Here is a 14984-nt window from a genome sequence, read left to right as displayed (position 1 = left end):
CTAATGATAGCATTTACTAGTCTGCAAAGAACTGTATATTTCTCACTCAATCCTCAGAGCAACCAGCTGTTATCATTTCTATTTCATAGCAGAGGGACCTGAAGCTTGAAAGGGACAAAATACCAGGTATCTGTCGTCCATATCAGTAATCTTAGTTACTCAGGAGCCTGAAATTTAAAGGACCACAGTTTGAGGCCAGCCAGGGCAGAAGAGTTTATAAATCCTATCTCCAAAGTAAGCAGCAAAAAGCCAGAGAGAGTGGAGGTGTGGCTCCAGTTGCAGAACATCAATCTAGGAAGCAACAAGATTTTTGAGTTCAAACTACAAGACTGACAGGTAGTGTAAACTAAAAGGGATTATAATGACCAATCCAGCACTGTTGAGCCCCCACATCCCAGTATGTTCCGCATTCCATTTTCCACTAAATGCTACTGCTGGAAAATGGTTGTTTTTCTGTTGGTTTCCAGAACATCAAAAGGGGCAACATTGATCAAGATACATGTATTCATAAACTACTTTGTTAAATGGCAACTTGTTTTCACAACAACTTTAAAATAAGTAAATAAATAATACAAAGCTATATATATATATACATATATATAATATGATGAATTAGAAACAAGTAGCCATGTGAGAGAAAAACTGTCCATGTCTGCTGCAGTCATAATTCACAGGAACAGGAAACATCTTGAGATGTTTAACGTGCTAAAAATAATTCCATATATGAAACCAGATCACTTAGGATTAATTATATTCGATTTAATACTAAAACAACCCAGTCTCATTCTTAGCCTGTGGGTCACACTAGATAATAGGTCCATGAGTTTAAGAAATGGTAAACAAAAAGGGGAAAAAAAAACACATACACTTTCATTTTGCCTTTCTGATGGCATACTATCTAGGTGGACAAAGAGTAAATCAGAAAAAGGTTGCTTTGAGAGATATATCTTAGCTAATAATTAATGAAAGGTTTGAAATAGACCACTACTCTTTTTCTCAACCCCTAATTAAGAGGCAGACAATAAATACAGACATTCACTTTTTTTAAATTTCATTTCCTTCCTTCCTCCCTTCCTCCCTCCTTCTCTTCCTCTCTCCCTCCTTTCTTCCTTCCCTCCCTCCCTCCCTCCCTTGCTTCCTTCCTTCCTTCCTTCCTCCCTTATCTCCCTTCCTTCCTTCTGTTCTTTCTTTTTTTCTTGACCCAATACAGCACCATCCAGCTCTAAATCCTGACCAGGACTCTAGATCTAAAGTAACCTATAGTCACTTCATCAGAATAAGAGAGAACAATAACATAGGAGTGATACATCAGCAAGATTCCTAATGAGAGAAGCCGTAAGACAATCAACAAGTTTAATCAAAATATAAATTGTACATTCAAAAATTGAAGAAAAGAAGGAATTTCCAAATACGATTTCTATAAAGGAATGCGACATTTTCATATGGGAATCACAATATAGTTTCAATGGCACTAAAGACAAAGCAATCCACGCCAAAACTTTAGCTAAAGAAGGAATGAACAGTAAATGCATTTTTACTTTATTTAAAACAATGTAGGATTACTGTAGCAAAGAAAAGCAGTTAGCACCAATACATGTATTAATGCAATATGCTTGCTTCAAAAACATATTAAAGACAAATCCACAGTTCACAAATTAAACTTAAATCTAATAATTTAAATATTAAATTAGTAGCATGAAGTTGCACAAGCTCAATAAAACTCAGACTACCCTGATTAGGGGCTACTTTGAAATTAGTTTTTTTTTTCCACACGCCCAATTTGTTTATTAGGCTATTCTTGTGAAGGATGAATCATAAATTTATTATCCTGGGGCTGATCTTTTTTTTCATTAGGGTTACCGTGTCAGAGGTAAAGAAGTGGAAGTAGTGGTATTATGAGCCCATTACTTTCTTCAGGAACCAGATGAACACAGGTTTGAATAATTTACAAGAAGATATAAATGCAATCAGTAGTAGAATTAAAATTAATATTTGTGTAAAGTATATTCATAAGACCCATAACTTTCCCTTTTATATTGGTACTTTATTTCAAGATATAATACCCTATCAATTAAATGGATACAATTGAATTTATTCAAAACAAGTGGAAGATTCATACAGCATCACCATGCAATAAATCGTATCAGCCCAGGATAATCTTTTTTCTTTTTAATTGTTTTCATTTTCATATATTAGCACAGTATAATCTTATAAGCACAGTATTTCAAACAATGGACTAAAGGCACCTAGTCAGCCTGTCTTCACTTACAGCAGTCACTTCAAGTGAGAGTTGGGTACAACACACACACAGTGGGAAACTTAAGCTTACTGTTAAATTTGTACCTTCCTGTTTCCAGAATATAAACGTGAGTCCATGCAAAGTTCTAACCCTTCAAATAATAGCCAATCCAATAAAAACAAAGAAATGAGGACATTGACAGCATTTGGGTTGAACTGGTAGATGAGATCCTGGTACTAACAAAAGAGCTTTCTTCAGTTTGCTATTCCACACTCTTATAGTTCTGTTCACATTTAATTCTCTAGAAAAAAACAATACTTCTATGGCTTGAAGGAATATTAGAAATCAGTGCAGTCAACAGCCTTAACAACAAGGCCAGAAATATTAAGAAATTTGCTTAGGGTCATGTTTGGTAGGGAGCAGGGAGGTTAGGAACAAGGCCAATTACAAGAAACAGAAATGTTGTTTCTGGAAGAAACCTAAGACTACCTTTTGCAATTTCTTTAGTAATAATATAGAGATAGAATGCAAGATCCATACAGATAAAGCCATTTTCCCCATCAGCTTGCCAAATTCGCTTGACAGCAGTGTGGGTATGAGAATTGACAAGCCAACTTTCTGATTCTTGGCCAGTATACACTTTAAGATCATAAGAAATTTTAACTGCTTTAATTATTCTGGTCTTTATGGTAGCCTTGGAATTCCAACAAACATACTAATATGTTTGTGGGGTGGTTTCTTGGAATTGAGAGTATCAGGACGTTTTTGGAAAGCTTAAAATAATAATGAAAGAGAATTCCAATAAAACATAATGCATAGTTTATTAAGGCTTTTTAAAGTATGTATTATTAGAGAAATCAATTACCTGAATCTATACATTTTAATGGAGAAATACATTCAGAGCTTATTTATTGGTGATTTTTTCATATACTTTTATTGTTATTAATAGAAGGGTTACATTATATTCACCAGATAGAAGGTGCAGTACTTCACAAACATTGATACCCTTTCCCATGTCTTGGTCCCCATTTCCTCCCCCCACCCCTGCCCCTCATTTTGTTTTCCCCTTCCCTATCTGATTTCAAATAACCAAATAAGCATATATACAATATATCAGATAACAATGTGAAATATTGTAACTATATGAGATACAGCAAAAGAGATGAGAGATAACATAGTACATTAAGGACAACAATCACTCAATATGGCTTTTGTTTCTATATCCCGGTGTTCCTTTCATTTAGTGTCATACTATATGGCCTTATGGATCTAGGTTTTGCTCTATTGTAAATCTCTGCTAGGAGAGCCCAAGGTTTCTACTGAGCACTTTTAAATGAAGTTTTATTCCAAGAAAGTAATGCACACACATTTAAAAACAAAAGAAGAAACATAAAAAGTCACTCATTGCCAGGAGACCCAAAGTTAAACACTATTAAATCTTTCACGTATTTCCTTTCAGAAATTCTAGTCAAAAGGTTTTTAATATTGTATTACATGTATACATGCTTTAAAAGCTAAGTTTAATGCACTCATTCCCGCATTATCATGAAATATTCACGAACAACTAAATGATGTCAAAAGTCCTCTGATTAATATATAGTTATTTCAGTGAGTAATTGTCCAGTGATAATTATCTGTGATCCCTCCACCTTAGCATTTGTACCAAATAAAGAACCAAGAAGAATCACTTATTTGGCCTACAGCTGTCTTGTTTATTACACACACACAAACACACACACACACACACACACACACATTGTTTTTGCTGTTGCTGAAACAAGGACTTGTGATATAGCCCTGGATGGACTTGAACTCATAATCTTCCCATCTCACCCCCTAGAATGATGAGATTACAAGTATATGCCCTTATGTCAAGCTCTAGGATGATATAATTTTCAACTATTTATTAAAATGAAATGATTTTTATTAAATTTACAAATCAAAGAAAAAAATCTACAAATATCTTTCTAAGTCAAGATCTCTTACAGAATGTTAGTGATGTTAAAACAATAGGTAAAATTAGAAGCTTGTTTTCAATTTGCTCCAGTTTATGTTATAAAGCTTTCTAATAATTTACATATCTTACCTTGTAAAGATGACTTACTGAAGGCAGAAACAGAAGTAGCTACAGCAAGAGGAAGTAAAAAAAGGGTAAATTGACTATAAAGATGATGCTTGTTCTTTTATAAAGAAACATCACTGAATTGAAAAGGATGAACTTGCATTACATAATGCCACTTGGATACAACCTGTGAACAGCTCTCCAGGAGCTGGCGGCGGGGGGGGGGGGGGGGGGGGGGGGAAGTCCTGGGCTTGAGCTCAGGGCCCGAGCACTGTCCTTGGACTTTCTCAAGGCTAGAGCTCTACCACTTGAGCCTCAGCACCACTTCCAGCTTTTTTCTTAGCATGTGGTACCGAGGAATCGAACCCGGGTCTTTATGCATGCTAGGCAAGCACTCTACCACTAGGCCAAACTCCTGGCCCTTCTTCATTAAACTTTTATTCTCCAGTAATAAAAAGACTCATATTGAATAGTAAAAACTCAATTCTGTTAAACATCATAGAAATGCACCTGAATTACATCCTAATTTTGTATAGCTTAATTTTTGGAATTAGACTCATACAATTTACAAGCCAATTTATTTAGGTAGGAAACTTGGCAGGAAACTCCTAAATTTGTATAATATGTATATAGCATGTAATATGTAAAAAAAAAACCTCATGCTTGATAACAGTATCAGTGAATGTACATTTTGTTTTTTGTTTAAACAATGCTGGGCATAATGGCACATGGTGTGTTCCAAGCTATTTAGGATGCCAAGACAGGAAGATCTCTTAAGTTCCAAAGCTGAACACCAGGTTAGATGACAATATAACAAGATCCCTCATATCCAAAAGAAAAGATCAATTACAGGTAGCAAAATATCAAATACTAATTCATGATAGATAAAAAAAAAACAAGTTTCCTTCCAGATTCAGTAACTAAAATCAAATTACAGTTCATATTTCCCTTGATTTATTTTTATCTACATTTACTTTTTCTTCATATTTTCAATAATATTTATGTGCTCTTATCTATGTATATCACTTGCTATTATGAATTTGAGAAAACCCATTTATAAATACAATGCACACACCTATACACATACCCACTCTATCAAATAGACAAAACATAAAATGTAACTCACCTTTGCTGACATCCATGGCATATAATTCTCTTAGTCCCAGGTCATTAAGAGATTTTGTCAGATCTAGGGGCTCCTGAGATTGATGGTCTTTCAACAGCAGTGTATGTAATGGATCAAACTCACATTTGTCACATATGATAGGAAGAAGTTCTTGAAGAGGTGCATGTGGTCCAACTCTCACTATGGTCTTCTGTGTTTTCTTAAAGTTGATCACTACCCTCACAGTTTTCTAGAAGAAGGATTAAAGCCACAGTTGCATCACTGTGCTGTGTAAGCTTCATATGAGCACTGATCAATTGCTTCATGAGTACCCTAGGGTGTCATGTATTCATTGAAACAAATTTTCTACAGTTATATCCACAGGCATGAGTCAAACTACAATCATATATACAGAAAATTTCTTAAATATTTGTTTCCTGAATTCACAACCATTGATATTCAAATAGTATGTAGATTTAAACTCCAAAATGAATTAAAAGCCTCATATTCAATACTTCCACTGCTTTTACTTTTTAAAAGTATTTGCTTTAAAATAAACAAACACACACAAAACTTGAATGTTTTGTCAAAGGCCTCAATGAATAAACAGCTATTTTGGAAAAATCACTAAGATTGTTTTATTCTATGATAAATGATAAATGATAAAGAGCTTAGCATTTTGTCATAGAAAAATCATCAAAATAGAAACATTAGCCATAGTATTACCAAACTGTTTTGATTAATTTAAATATAACATAAAAGTACTAAAGTTTCCTTATTTAAATATCAAATATTAATAATGCCAAAAATTACCAGGAAACTTTTACACATCTCATATTTTGATGTAATTGAATTAGATCCTGTATATAAGCAAAATATATCAAGAAAAGTTCACAGTTGCAGATTCTCAAAGACAATCATAAAACTAAGACTCCATGTATAATTAAGGGGATTATCTACATGTCACAGCGAAAGTAAAACTACTTCCATCTGCATAAATAGGGTGGATGTGCAATAAATACAAAGTCTGACAGAAGGAAACTCAGTGTCTTTATATTTAATATTCAATCATATGTAACAACAAATGTTGTACTACAAAATCCCCATCAATATTTTTATGGAGAGCTTCATAAGATGAAAAAAATGTGAGAATACATGTATCCAAGTCATACATGTGTGTGTGCTATCCACTTAATACACAAAATTTTATGTATTTTCCCGAGTGAAAAAACAATGGTGTTCACAATGAAAGAACAGTTCTTGAAAATCACAAACATGTACATCGTTGAGTGGTACAGTGGCCACTTATCAAATGGACAAAACCCAAAGTATTAGTTGAACTATCACATTTTTATTGGAAGAATCTAAACAATTCCTTCAAATTGCTTTTAAAGCATGAGCCTAAAATACTGTACTTACTTTGTTTTTCAAAACAATTTATTGCATCATATTTGGTACCTTATGTTTGACAACAAAAAAGAAATTACATATGTAAGTGCAAGAAAAACAAGCTGGTCTGTTAATGGGAAAAAAAAGTCTTGGACAAAATACTGCACATTCTTAATTGTTAGCATCAGATACAATTATATTGATCATTTGCTATGTAAAGTAGCTCCCCAATTTTAGTTGATACAAGACAAAATTGTCTAAGCAAAGATGATGATTATAGACAGAGAAAATTTGGCCAGAAAGTCCAACTTTAGTTCATGTACAATGAGCTGCAGGATCAAAAATAAACTTATAAAGTTAGTCATTAGAAATCAAAATCTATTATAGAATCCTTACCTCTGGTATTAGAGGTGTCGGTTTTTTCTTATCCAAATTTTTTGGCTTTAAAATGACCTTCTCTACCTCCAATATTCCTATCGGTGTGTTTGGCTTAAATTTAATGTGATTCTTGTCAGCTGACAGCAGATCAATTGTGTAGCTTGAAGGATTTAAGTGATACTGTGCACAGAGGAATATCAACAAGTCCATCATAGGTTTACTGAAAGACAAGAATAATAATGAAAACAAGGGATCATAAAAGAATCATATTAATTGCTAAACATACTGCCTTGAAACATTCTGCTGTCCTTATTTTTCATAGATAAAGCAAGACAAGGAAACCACATTTCTAAGAACAGCTTAAAGTTTAACTACAGGTGGCATAGGTGGTTCATGCCTCCAATCCTAGCTACTCAGGAGGTTGAAATCTGAGTATCACAGTTCTAACCCAGCAAGGTTGGTGGAAGGGTGTGTGTGGGGTGGGCAATGGAGACACTTTTATCTACAATTAACCACTAAAACCATGAAATGTAGTTGTGGCTTAAGTACCTTCTAGAATAAAGCCTCAGGACTGGCAAACATCATGCAAACACACACACACACACACACACACACACACACACACACACACACGCACACGCACTCCTGCTAATCATCATCATCATCTAATTACAAGATAATCAGCTATCTAGCTTTTTCAACTTCAATTGGTGAATGTAAATAATATCTATTTTATTTTTATTTCCAACACTGAACCCCCTTTTTCAAACAGGGTCTTTCCATGTTGTCAAAGAACTTGCTGTATGGAGGTAGAAACTGTGTACATCAGGCTGGCCTTGTACTCTTCATCCTCTTGCCTCAGCTGTCAAAGTGCTGGGATTACAAGTGTGCTCCACTGATTCTCCAGAGAATATGAGCCTAGCTACTGGCTTTTAGGAACTTGAGAAGGACACAAGACTAGAAAATGATGCTCATATTAAATGTTGTACACCTGTGTGCACACAGCATCTCATTCCATCCTTCCAAGTTCACCTTTTAATTTGTAGCCTCTGTGACAGAAGTCATCTCCCAGCTAGGTGGGAAAGGACAGGCTATGTGTGACTCGAAGATCCCATGTGTTCAACCTTGTCTCATCCTCATATTCTGTGGTTACTAGTTACTAAGTCATCCCAAGATTCATGCAGTAACAAAATGGTATATTTTGTTTTCTGCTTTCTGTTGTTGATATATATTTTTTTTGGTCACTCAGTACTGGGATTTCAATTTAGTGCCTCATATCCACTAGGCAAACACTCTACTATTTAAGCTAAACCCACTGCCCCCCCCCCCTTTTTTTACAGTTATTTTACAGATAGTATCTAGTTGTTTTTATCCAGCACCAGCTTTCCACGGTATTTACTCTTCCTTTCTCTGCCTTTCAAAGATTTAAGATAACATAAGTATGTCACTGAAGTGGTAGATGTCTTAATGATGCCTCACTTCTCTCCTCATTTACATCTGAGCAGTATCTTTTAGCACATACATCAGAAAGCTGATTTTTCTTGCTTTAAAAAAAAAGACTAAACCCGACATCCATTCATGTTGAAAGCAATAGGAAAAAAAGGAATAAGAGGTACATTCCTTAAAATAATTAAAGCCATATATGACAAACCTACAGCCAGTATTATACTAAATGGTGAAAGACTGGAACCATTTACCTTAAAATCAGGAATTAGACAGGGAGGCCCACTCTCTCTACTTCTCTTCAATATAGTGCTGGACTGCTTAGCCAGAGCAATAAGGCAAGAAAAGGACATCAAAGGGATCCACATAGGGAAAGAAGAAATTAAACCATCCCTATTCGCAGAGGACATGATCCTCTACTTGAGTGACCTGATAAGCTCTACTCCCAAACTCCTAGAATTAATAAACCACTTTAGCAAAGTGGCAGGATACAAAATTAACCTTCAGAAGTCAGTAGCCTTCTTGTATACCAACAATACACAAACAGAAGGCCAAATCAAGAAAATGATCCCATTCAACATAGACCCCAAAAGAATAAAATACTTAGGAATTAACTTAACCAAAGATGTAAAGGAATTATTTAATGAAAACTATAAAAGCCTAATGAAAGAAATTAAAGAGGACACTAGGAAATGGAAAGACATCCCATGCTCATGGCTAGGGAGAACAAACATAGTGAAAATGGATGGCTATACTGCCAAAATTGACATACAATTTCACTGCAATCCCCATGAAAATCCCAAAGAAATTCCTTACTGAAATAGAAGATACAATCCAAAGGCTCATATGGAACAAGAAAAGACCTAGAATAGCCAAAACAATTCTAGGCAAAAAGAGCAATGCTGGTGGTATTACAATACCAGACTTCAAACTCTACTATAGAGCCATAATAACAAAAACAGCATGGTATTGGCACAAAGATAGACCAGAAGATCAATGGAACAGAATAGAAGATCCAGAAATACAACCGTATACCTATAATCAACTTGTATCTGACAAAGGAGCCAAAGATACACAGTGGAACAAACACAGCCTATTCAATTATTGGTGCTGGCAAAACTGGGCAGCCACATGCTGAAAACTAAAAATTGACCCTAGCCTTTTGCCATGCACAAGCATTAACTCAGAGTGGATCAAAGACCTCAATGTCAGACCGGAAACTGTGAAACTGCTACATGACAGAGTAGGAGAGACACTGGAACTCATAGGCACAGGCAAAAGATTCCTGAACAGAATCCCAGGGTCACAACAGATTGGAGAGAGATTCGATAAATGGGACTACCTAAAAATAAAAAGTTTCTGCACAGATAAAAGCATAGCCACAAAAGTAGAGAGACAGCCAACCAACTGGGAAAAAAATATTTACCAATAATACATCTGACAAATGCTGAATATCCTGTATCTACAGGGAACTCAAGAAACTAAATCCACCCACATCTAACCCAACAAACCATTCACTAAATGGGCAAGGGAAATAAACAGAGAGTTATCAAAAGAAGAGATTAAAATGGCAGAAAAGCATATGAGAAAATGCTCATCATCCATGGTCATAAAGGAAATGCAAATAAAAACAACCCTAAGATACCACCTTATACCAACAAGAATGGCTAAGATTTTTTTTTTTTGCATTCTCATGCCATAAGTTTTTGTTTCTTCTGGGATACCTTTTTCTTCTAAGCAACTTCCTCTTCTGGTATAGGAACACTTTGCCCGTTTTCAGTAAGGATCATCTCAATGTGGCACAGGGAGCTCATGTATGGGTTGATCCTACCATGGGCTCTGTAAGTTCAGTGGTGCATCTTGGGTGCTTTGTTCAATGACCAGGTTGTCTACATCTAAACCCTTCTGTTCAGCATTACTCTCTGCATTCTTAAGCATGTGCAGCAGAAACTCAGCACTCTTTTTGGGCCACCGACCCTGTGTTCAACCCCACTGTTAGCATGGGCACACCTGCCAACTTCAAACACTGCTTCTTTAAAGTCTTTCAGATACTTTGTAGCTTTTTGGATATGCATACCCTTGATGGCCTGGGCTATTTCTCCGGTGTTCTTTTTTTTTTCATATATTTTTTATTGTAATTAATAGAAGGGTTACATGATATTTGCTAGACAGAAGGCGCATTAATTCACAGACATTGATACCCTTCCACCTGTCTTTGACCCCATTTCACTCCCCCCCACTCCCACCCCTCATCTTGTTTTCCCCCCTTCCCTATCCAAGTTCAAATAACCAAATACAAATATATCCAGTATATCAGGTAACAAAGTGAGATACTGTAACAATATGAGATAACCAAGGGACAGCAAAAGAGATGAGAGATAACATAGTACCTTAAGGACTACAATCATTCATTATATGGCTTTTGTTTCTATATCCTAGAGGTCCTTTCAATTAGCGTCATACTATATGGGCTTTTGTATCAAGGTTTTGCTCTATTGCAAATCTCTGCTAGAAGAGCCCAAGGTTTCTACTGATTATGACAAATGAGGGAAACCATTGAGCCTAAGTTCCTTTGAGTCTGGCTTACTTTACTGAATATGATCTTTTCTAAGTCTTTCTATTTCCTAACAAATGGGGTGATGTCATTCTTTCTGAAAGCAGCATAGAATTCCATTGTGTACAAATAACACATCTTGTTGATCCACTCATCAACTGAGGGACATCTAGGTTGGTTCCATATCTTTGCTATGGTAAATAGTGCTGCAATGAACATTGTTGTTGTGCTGGTGGATTTAGTATGTCCTTGTTTCTGGATAATTGGGTAAATGCCAAGTAGTGGAATTGCTGGGTCATAGGGGAGTTCTATGTTTAGTCTTTTGAGGAACTGCCATACTGCTTTCCATAGTGGTTGAATGAGTTTGCACTCCCACCAACAGTGCAGTAGTGATCCCTCCTGGCCATATCCCCTCCAGCATCTGTTGTTATTAGTTTTCTTGATCCTGGCCATTCTAACTGGAGTGAGGTGGAATCTTAGAGTTGTTTTGATTTGCATTTCTTTTATGACCAGAGATGTTGAGCATTTCTTCATGTGTCTATAGGCCATTCTCTTGAGAGAATACTCTCTTTAAGTCTTTGGCCCATCTTTTAATGGGATGGTTATTACTTTGGAGATTAGTTTTGGAGTGATTCAATTTTTTGAGCTGTTGATATATTTCAGATATGAGGCCTTTGTCCATTGTATGGTTCGTGAAAATCTTCTCCCACTCTGTAGGTTTCCTAATTAATTTACTAGTTGTGTCCTTTGAAGAATGGCTAAGATTTTAACTCAGACAATGACAGATGCTGGCGGGGTTGTGGAGAAAAAGGAAGCCTGCTGCACTGCTGGTGGCATTGTAAGCTAGTTCAGCCACTCTGACAAGCAGTGTGGAGGCTTCTTAAAGAACTAAAAATTGACCTTCCCTATGATCGCACCATACCACTTCTGGGCATCTACCCTGAACATCATAACATAGCTCAGCTATGTTCATTTCTTAACTATTCACAAAAGCCAGGTGATGGAAACAATCTAGATTCTCTACTGCAGATGAATGGATACAGAAAATGTGGTATATATATACAATGGAATTCTACATAGCCAACAGACAAGATAAAATAATGGCATTTGCAAGGAAGTGGATGAATCTAGAACAAATCATGTTGAGTGAAACAAGTCAAGACCAAAGTAACAAAAGGTGCATGATATCCTTAATATATGGCTATTAGATCCAAATAGTACAAGAGCAAGGACTCAATATTTGCATACCCAGTGCTACGGACATGGTACTGGAAATATAAAAACAACCACATAGTCATAAAAAGTTAGGTGTCTTTCGACATAATGTTTTTTTACATAGATTATTATGTATCTATGACATACATACAATCCCTCAGCCTAATTTTGATTATGTTACAAAATCTATGTGCCAGTGATTGTATATAGAGATTTCCTTTTTGAATACTTGTTTGTTAAACACGTCACTTGAAATATGATGTAAAAATCAATGTTAATAAATTCTTTAATAAAAAAAAGACTAAACCACTCAATTAAAAAAATAAAATATTGTGGGGCTCAGTGGCTCACACCTGTAATCCAAGCGACTCAGGAGGCTGAGATGTGAGGATCAAGATTCAAAGCCAGCCCTGGTAAGAGTATGAAAGGACCTGAGACTCTTTTTTTTCTCTTGAAATAATAAAGTATATTAACTTTCCTTTATTTACTTTTTTGATATTTTTTATTGTAGTTAATAAAAGGGTTACATGATATTTGCCAGACAGAAGGTGCATTAATTCACATACATTGATACCTTTTCACATGTCTTGATCCCCATTACCCTCCCCCCCCACCCTCCTTCTTGTTTTCCCCCTTCCCTATCCAATTTCAAATAACAAAATACAAATATATCCAATATATCAGACAACAAAGTGAGATGCTGTAACATGAGATAACCAAGGGACAGCAAAAGAGATGAGAGATAACATAGTACCTTAAGGACAACAATCATTCATTATATGGCTTTTGTTTCTATATCCTAGAGGTCCTTTCAATTAGCTTCATACTATATGGCCTTATGTATCAAGGTTTTGCTCTATTGCAAATCTCTACTAGTAGAGCCCAAGGTTTCTACTGATTATGACAAATGAGGGAAACCATTGAGCCTAAGTTCCTTTGAGTCTGGCTTACTTCACTGAGACTCTTATCTCTAATTAACCTCTAGAAAATGGGAAGTGGGCTTGGCTCAAGGGTAGGGTGTTAGCCTTGAGCTGAAGAGCTCAGGGACAACACCCAGGCCCAGGGGTAGTATGGTAGCCTTGAGCTGAAGAGCTCAAGGAGAGTCTAGGCCGAGTACAAGCCTCATGACCCACAAAAAAATAAAAATAAAAATAAAATATTATCTTTACTTTTTGGTCCTTATAGTTAATCTCATGTTGTTACTGTATCTGATTTTGTTACCTAGTAAATTGCATGTATTTTTTTTGTTTATTTGTAATAGGGAAGGGAGGGAAAACAAGATGATTGGGAAGGGGTGGAGGGAGGAAAACAGGGATAAAAACATGAGAAGGGGTATCAATGTGTGAGAAGTAATACATCTACTACCTGACTAATGTAACTGTAACTCCTCTCTGCATTATCTCAACAATAAAATTTTAAAAAAGAAATGAAAAAATAAAATGAAAAGTTATCTAGGCACCAGTGGGTCACTCAAGAGGCTGAGCTCTGAGGATCACGGTTCAAAGCCAGCATCGGCAAGAAAACTCTGTGAGACTCTTACCTCCAATAAATTACCATCCAAAGCCAGAAGTACAGCTGTGATTCAAGTGGTAAAGTGCTAGCCATGAACAAAAGAAACTCAGGGACAATTCCTCAATGTAATAAAGGCTGTGTATGAGAAACCCACTGCTAGTATTACACTTAATGGTGAAAATCTAAAGCCATTCCCTCTAAAATCAGGAATGAGACAAGGATGCCCACTCTCTCCACTACTCTTTAACATAGTACTAGAATTCCTACCCATGCAATAAGGCAAGAAGCAAGCATAAAGGGGATCCAAGTAGGGAATAAGGAAGTAAAACTTTCCCTCTTTGCAGATAACATGATTCTGTATTTAAAGAATCCCATAGATTCTACTCCCAAGCTCCTTGAGCTGATTCAAAACTTTGGAAGAGTAGCAGGCTATAAAATTAACCCTCAAAATTCAACTGCCTTCCTTTACGCCAACAGTGAGAGGAACGAGGCAATAATCAGGAAAGCAACTCTTTTCACAATAGCCTCAAAGAAAATAAAGTACCTAGGAATTAGCTTAACTAAGAATGTAAAGGACCTTTTTGTTGAGAACTTTAAAACCCTAAAAAAGGAAATTAAAGCAGAACTAAGGAAATGGAAAAACCTCCCATGCTCCTGCATTGGAAGAATCAACATTGTGAAAATGACAATCTTGCCAAGGGCTATCTACCAATTCAATGCAATACCCATCAATATCCCAATGTCATTCTTTAAAGAAATAGAAGAGCCAATCCAAAATTTCATATGGAATAATAAAAGACCCCGTATAGCAAAAACACTTCTTAGCAGAAAGAACAGCGCAGGAGGAACTTCAATTCCAAACTTTAGACTCTATTACAGAGCTATAATTATCAAAACAGCTTGGTACTGGCACAAGAACAGGCCTGAAGACCAATGGAATAGAACTAAGGACCCAGACATTAAACCACAGACCTATGGCCATCTAATCTTTGACAAGGGAGCCAAAAAAATAAAATGGAAGAAAGACAGCCTCTTCAACAAGTTGTGCTGGCAGAACTGGTTAAGCACCTGCACAAAACTAAAGTTG

At 36.0% G+C, this 14984-nt stretch overlaps 1 protein-coding gene across 1 annotated transcript in view; it reads right to left on the bottom strand.

Annotated features, from left to right (window-relative positions):
* The window catches only part of Cobll1 (cordon-bleu WH2 repeat protein like 1), a 126861-nt gene that overhangs the window by 37951 nt on the left and 73926 nt on the right, over positions 1-14984 (bottom strand). The window contains exons 5-7 of the mRNA XM_090342483.1: positions 7192-7393; positions 5428-5656; positions 4326-4364 (exon numbers count right to left, since the gene is read on the bottom strand). Coding sequence (XP_090198609.1) covers positions 4326-4364; positions 5428-5656; positions 7192-7393 — 470 coding nt within the window. The remainder of the gene's footprint in view (positions 1-4325; positions 4365-5427; positions 5657-7191; positions 7394-14984) is intronic.

This window comes from Megascapheus bottae, chromosome 12, assembly GCF_031878675.1.
Source record: "Megascapheus bottae isolate mThoBot1 chromosome 12, mThoBot2.hap1, whole genome shotgun sequence".
Classification (NCBI taxonomy): Eukaryota; Metazoa; Chordata; class Mammalia; order Rodentia; family Geomyidae; genus Megascapheus; species Megascapheus bottae.
This window is presented reverse-complemented; position numbering and strand designations above follow the sequence as displayed.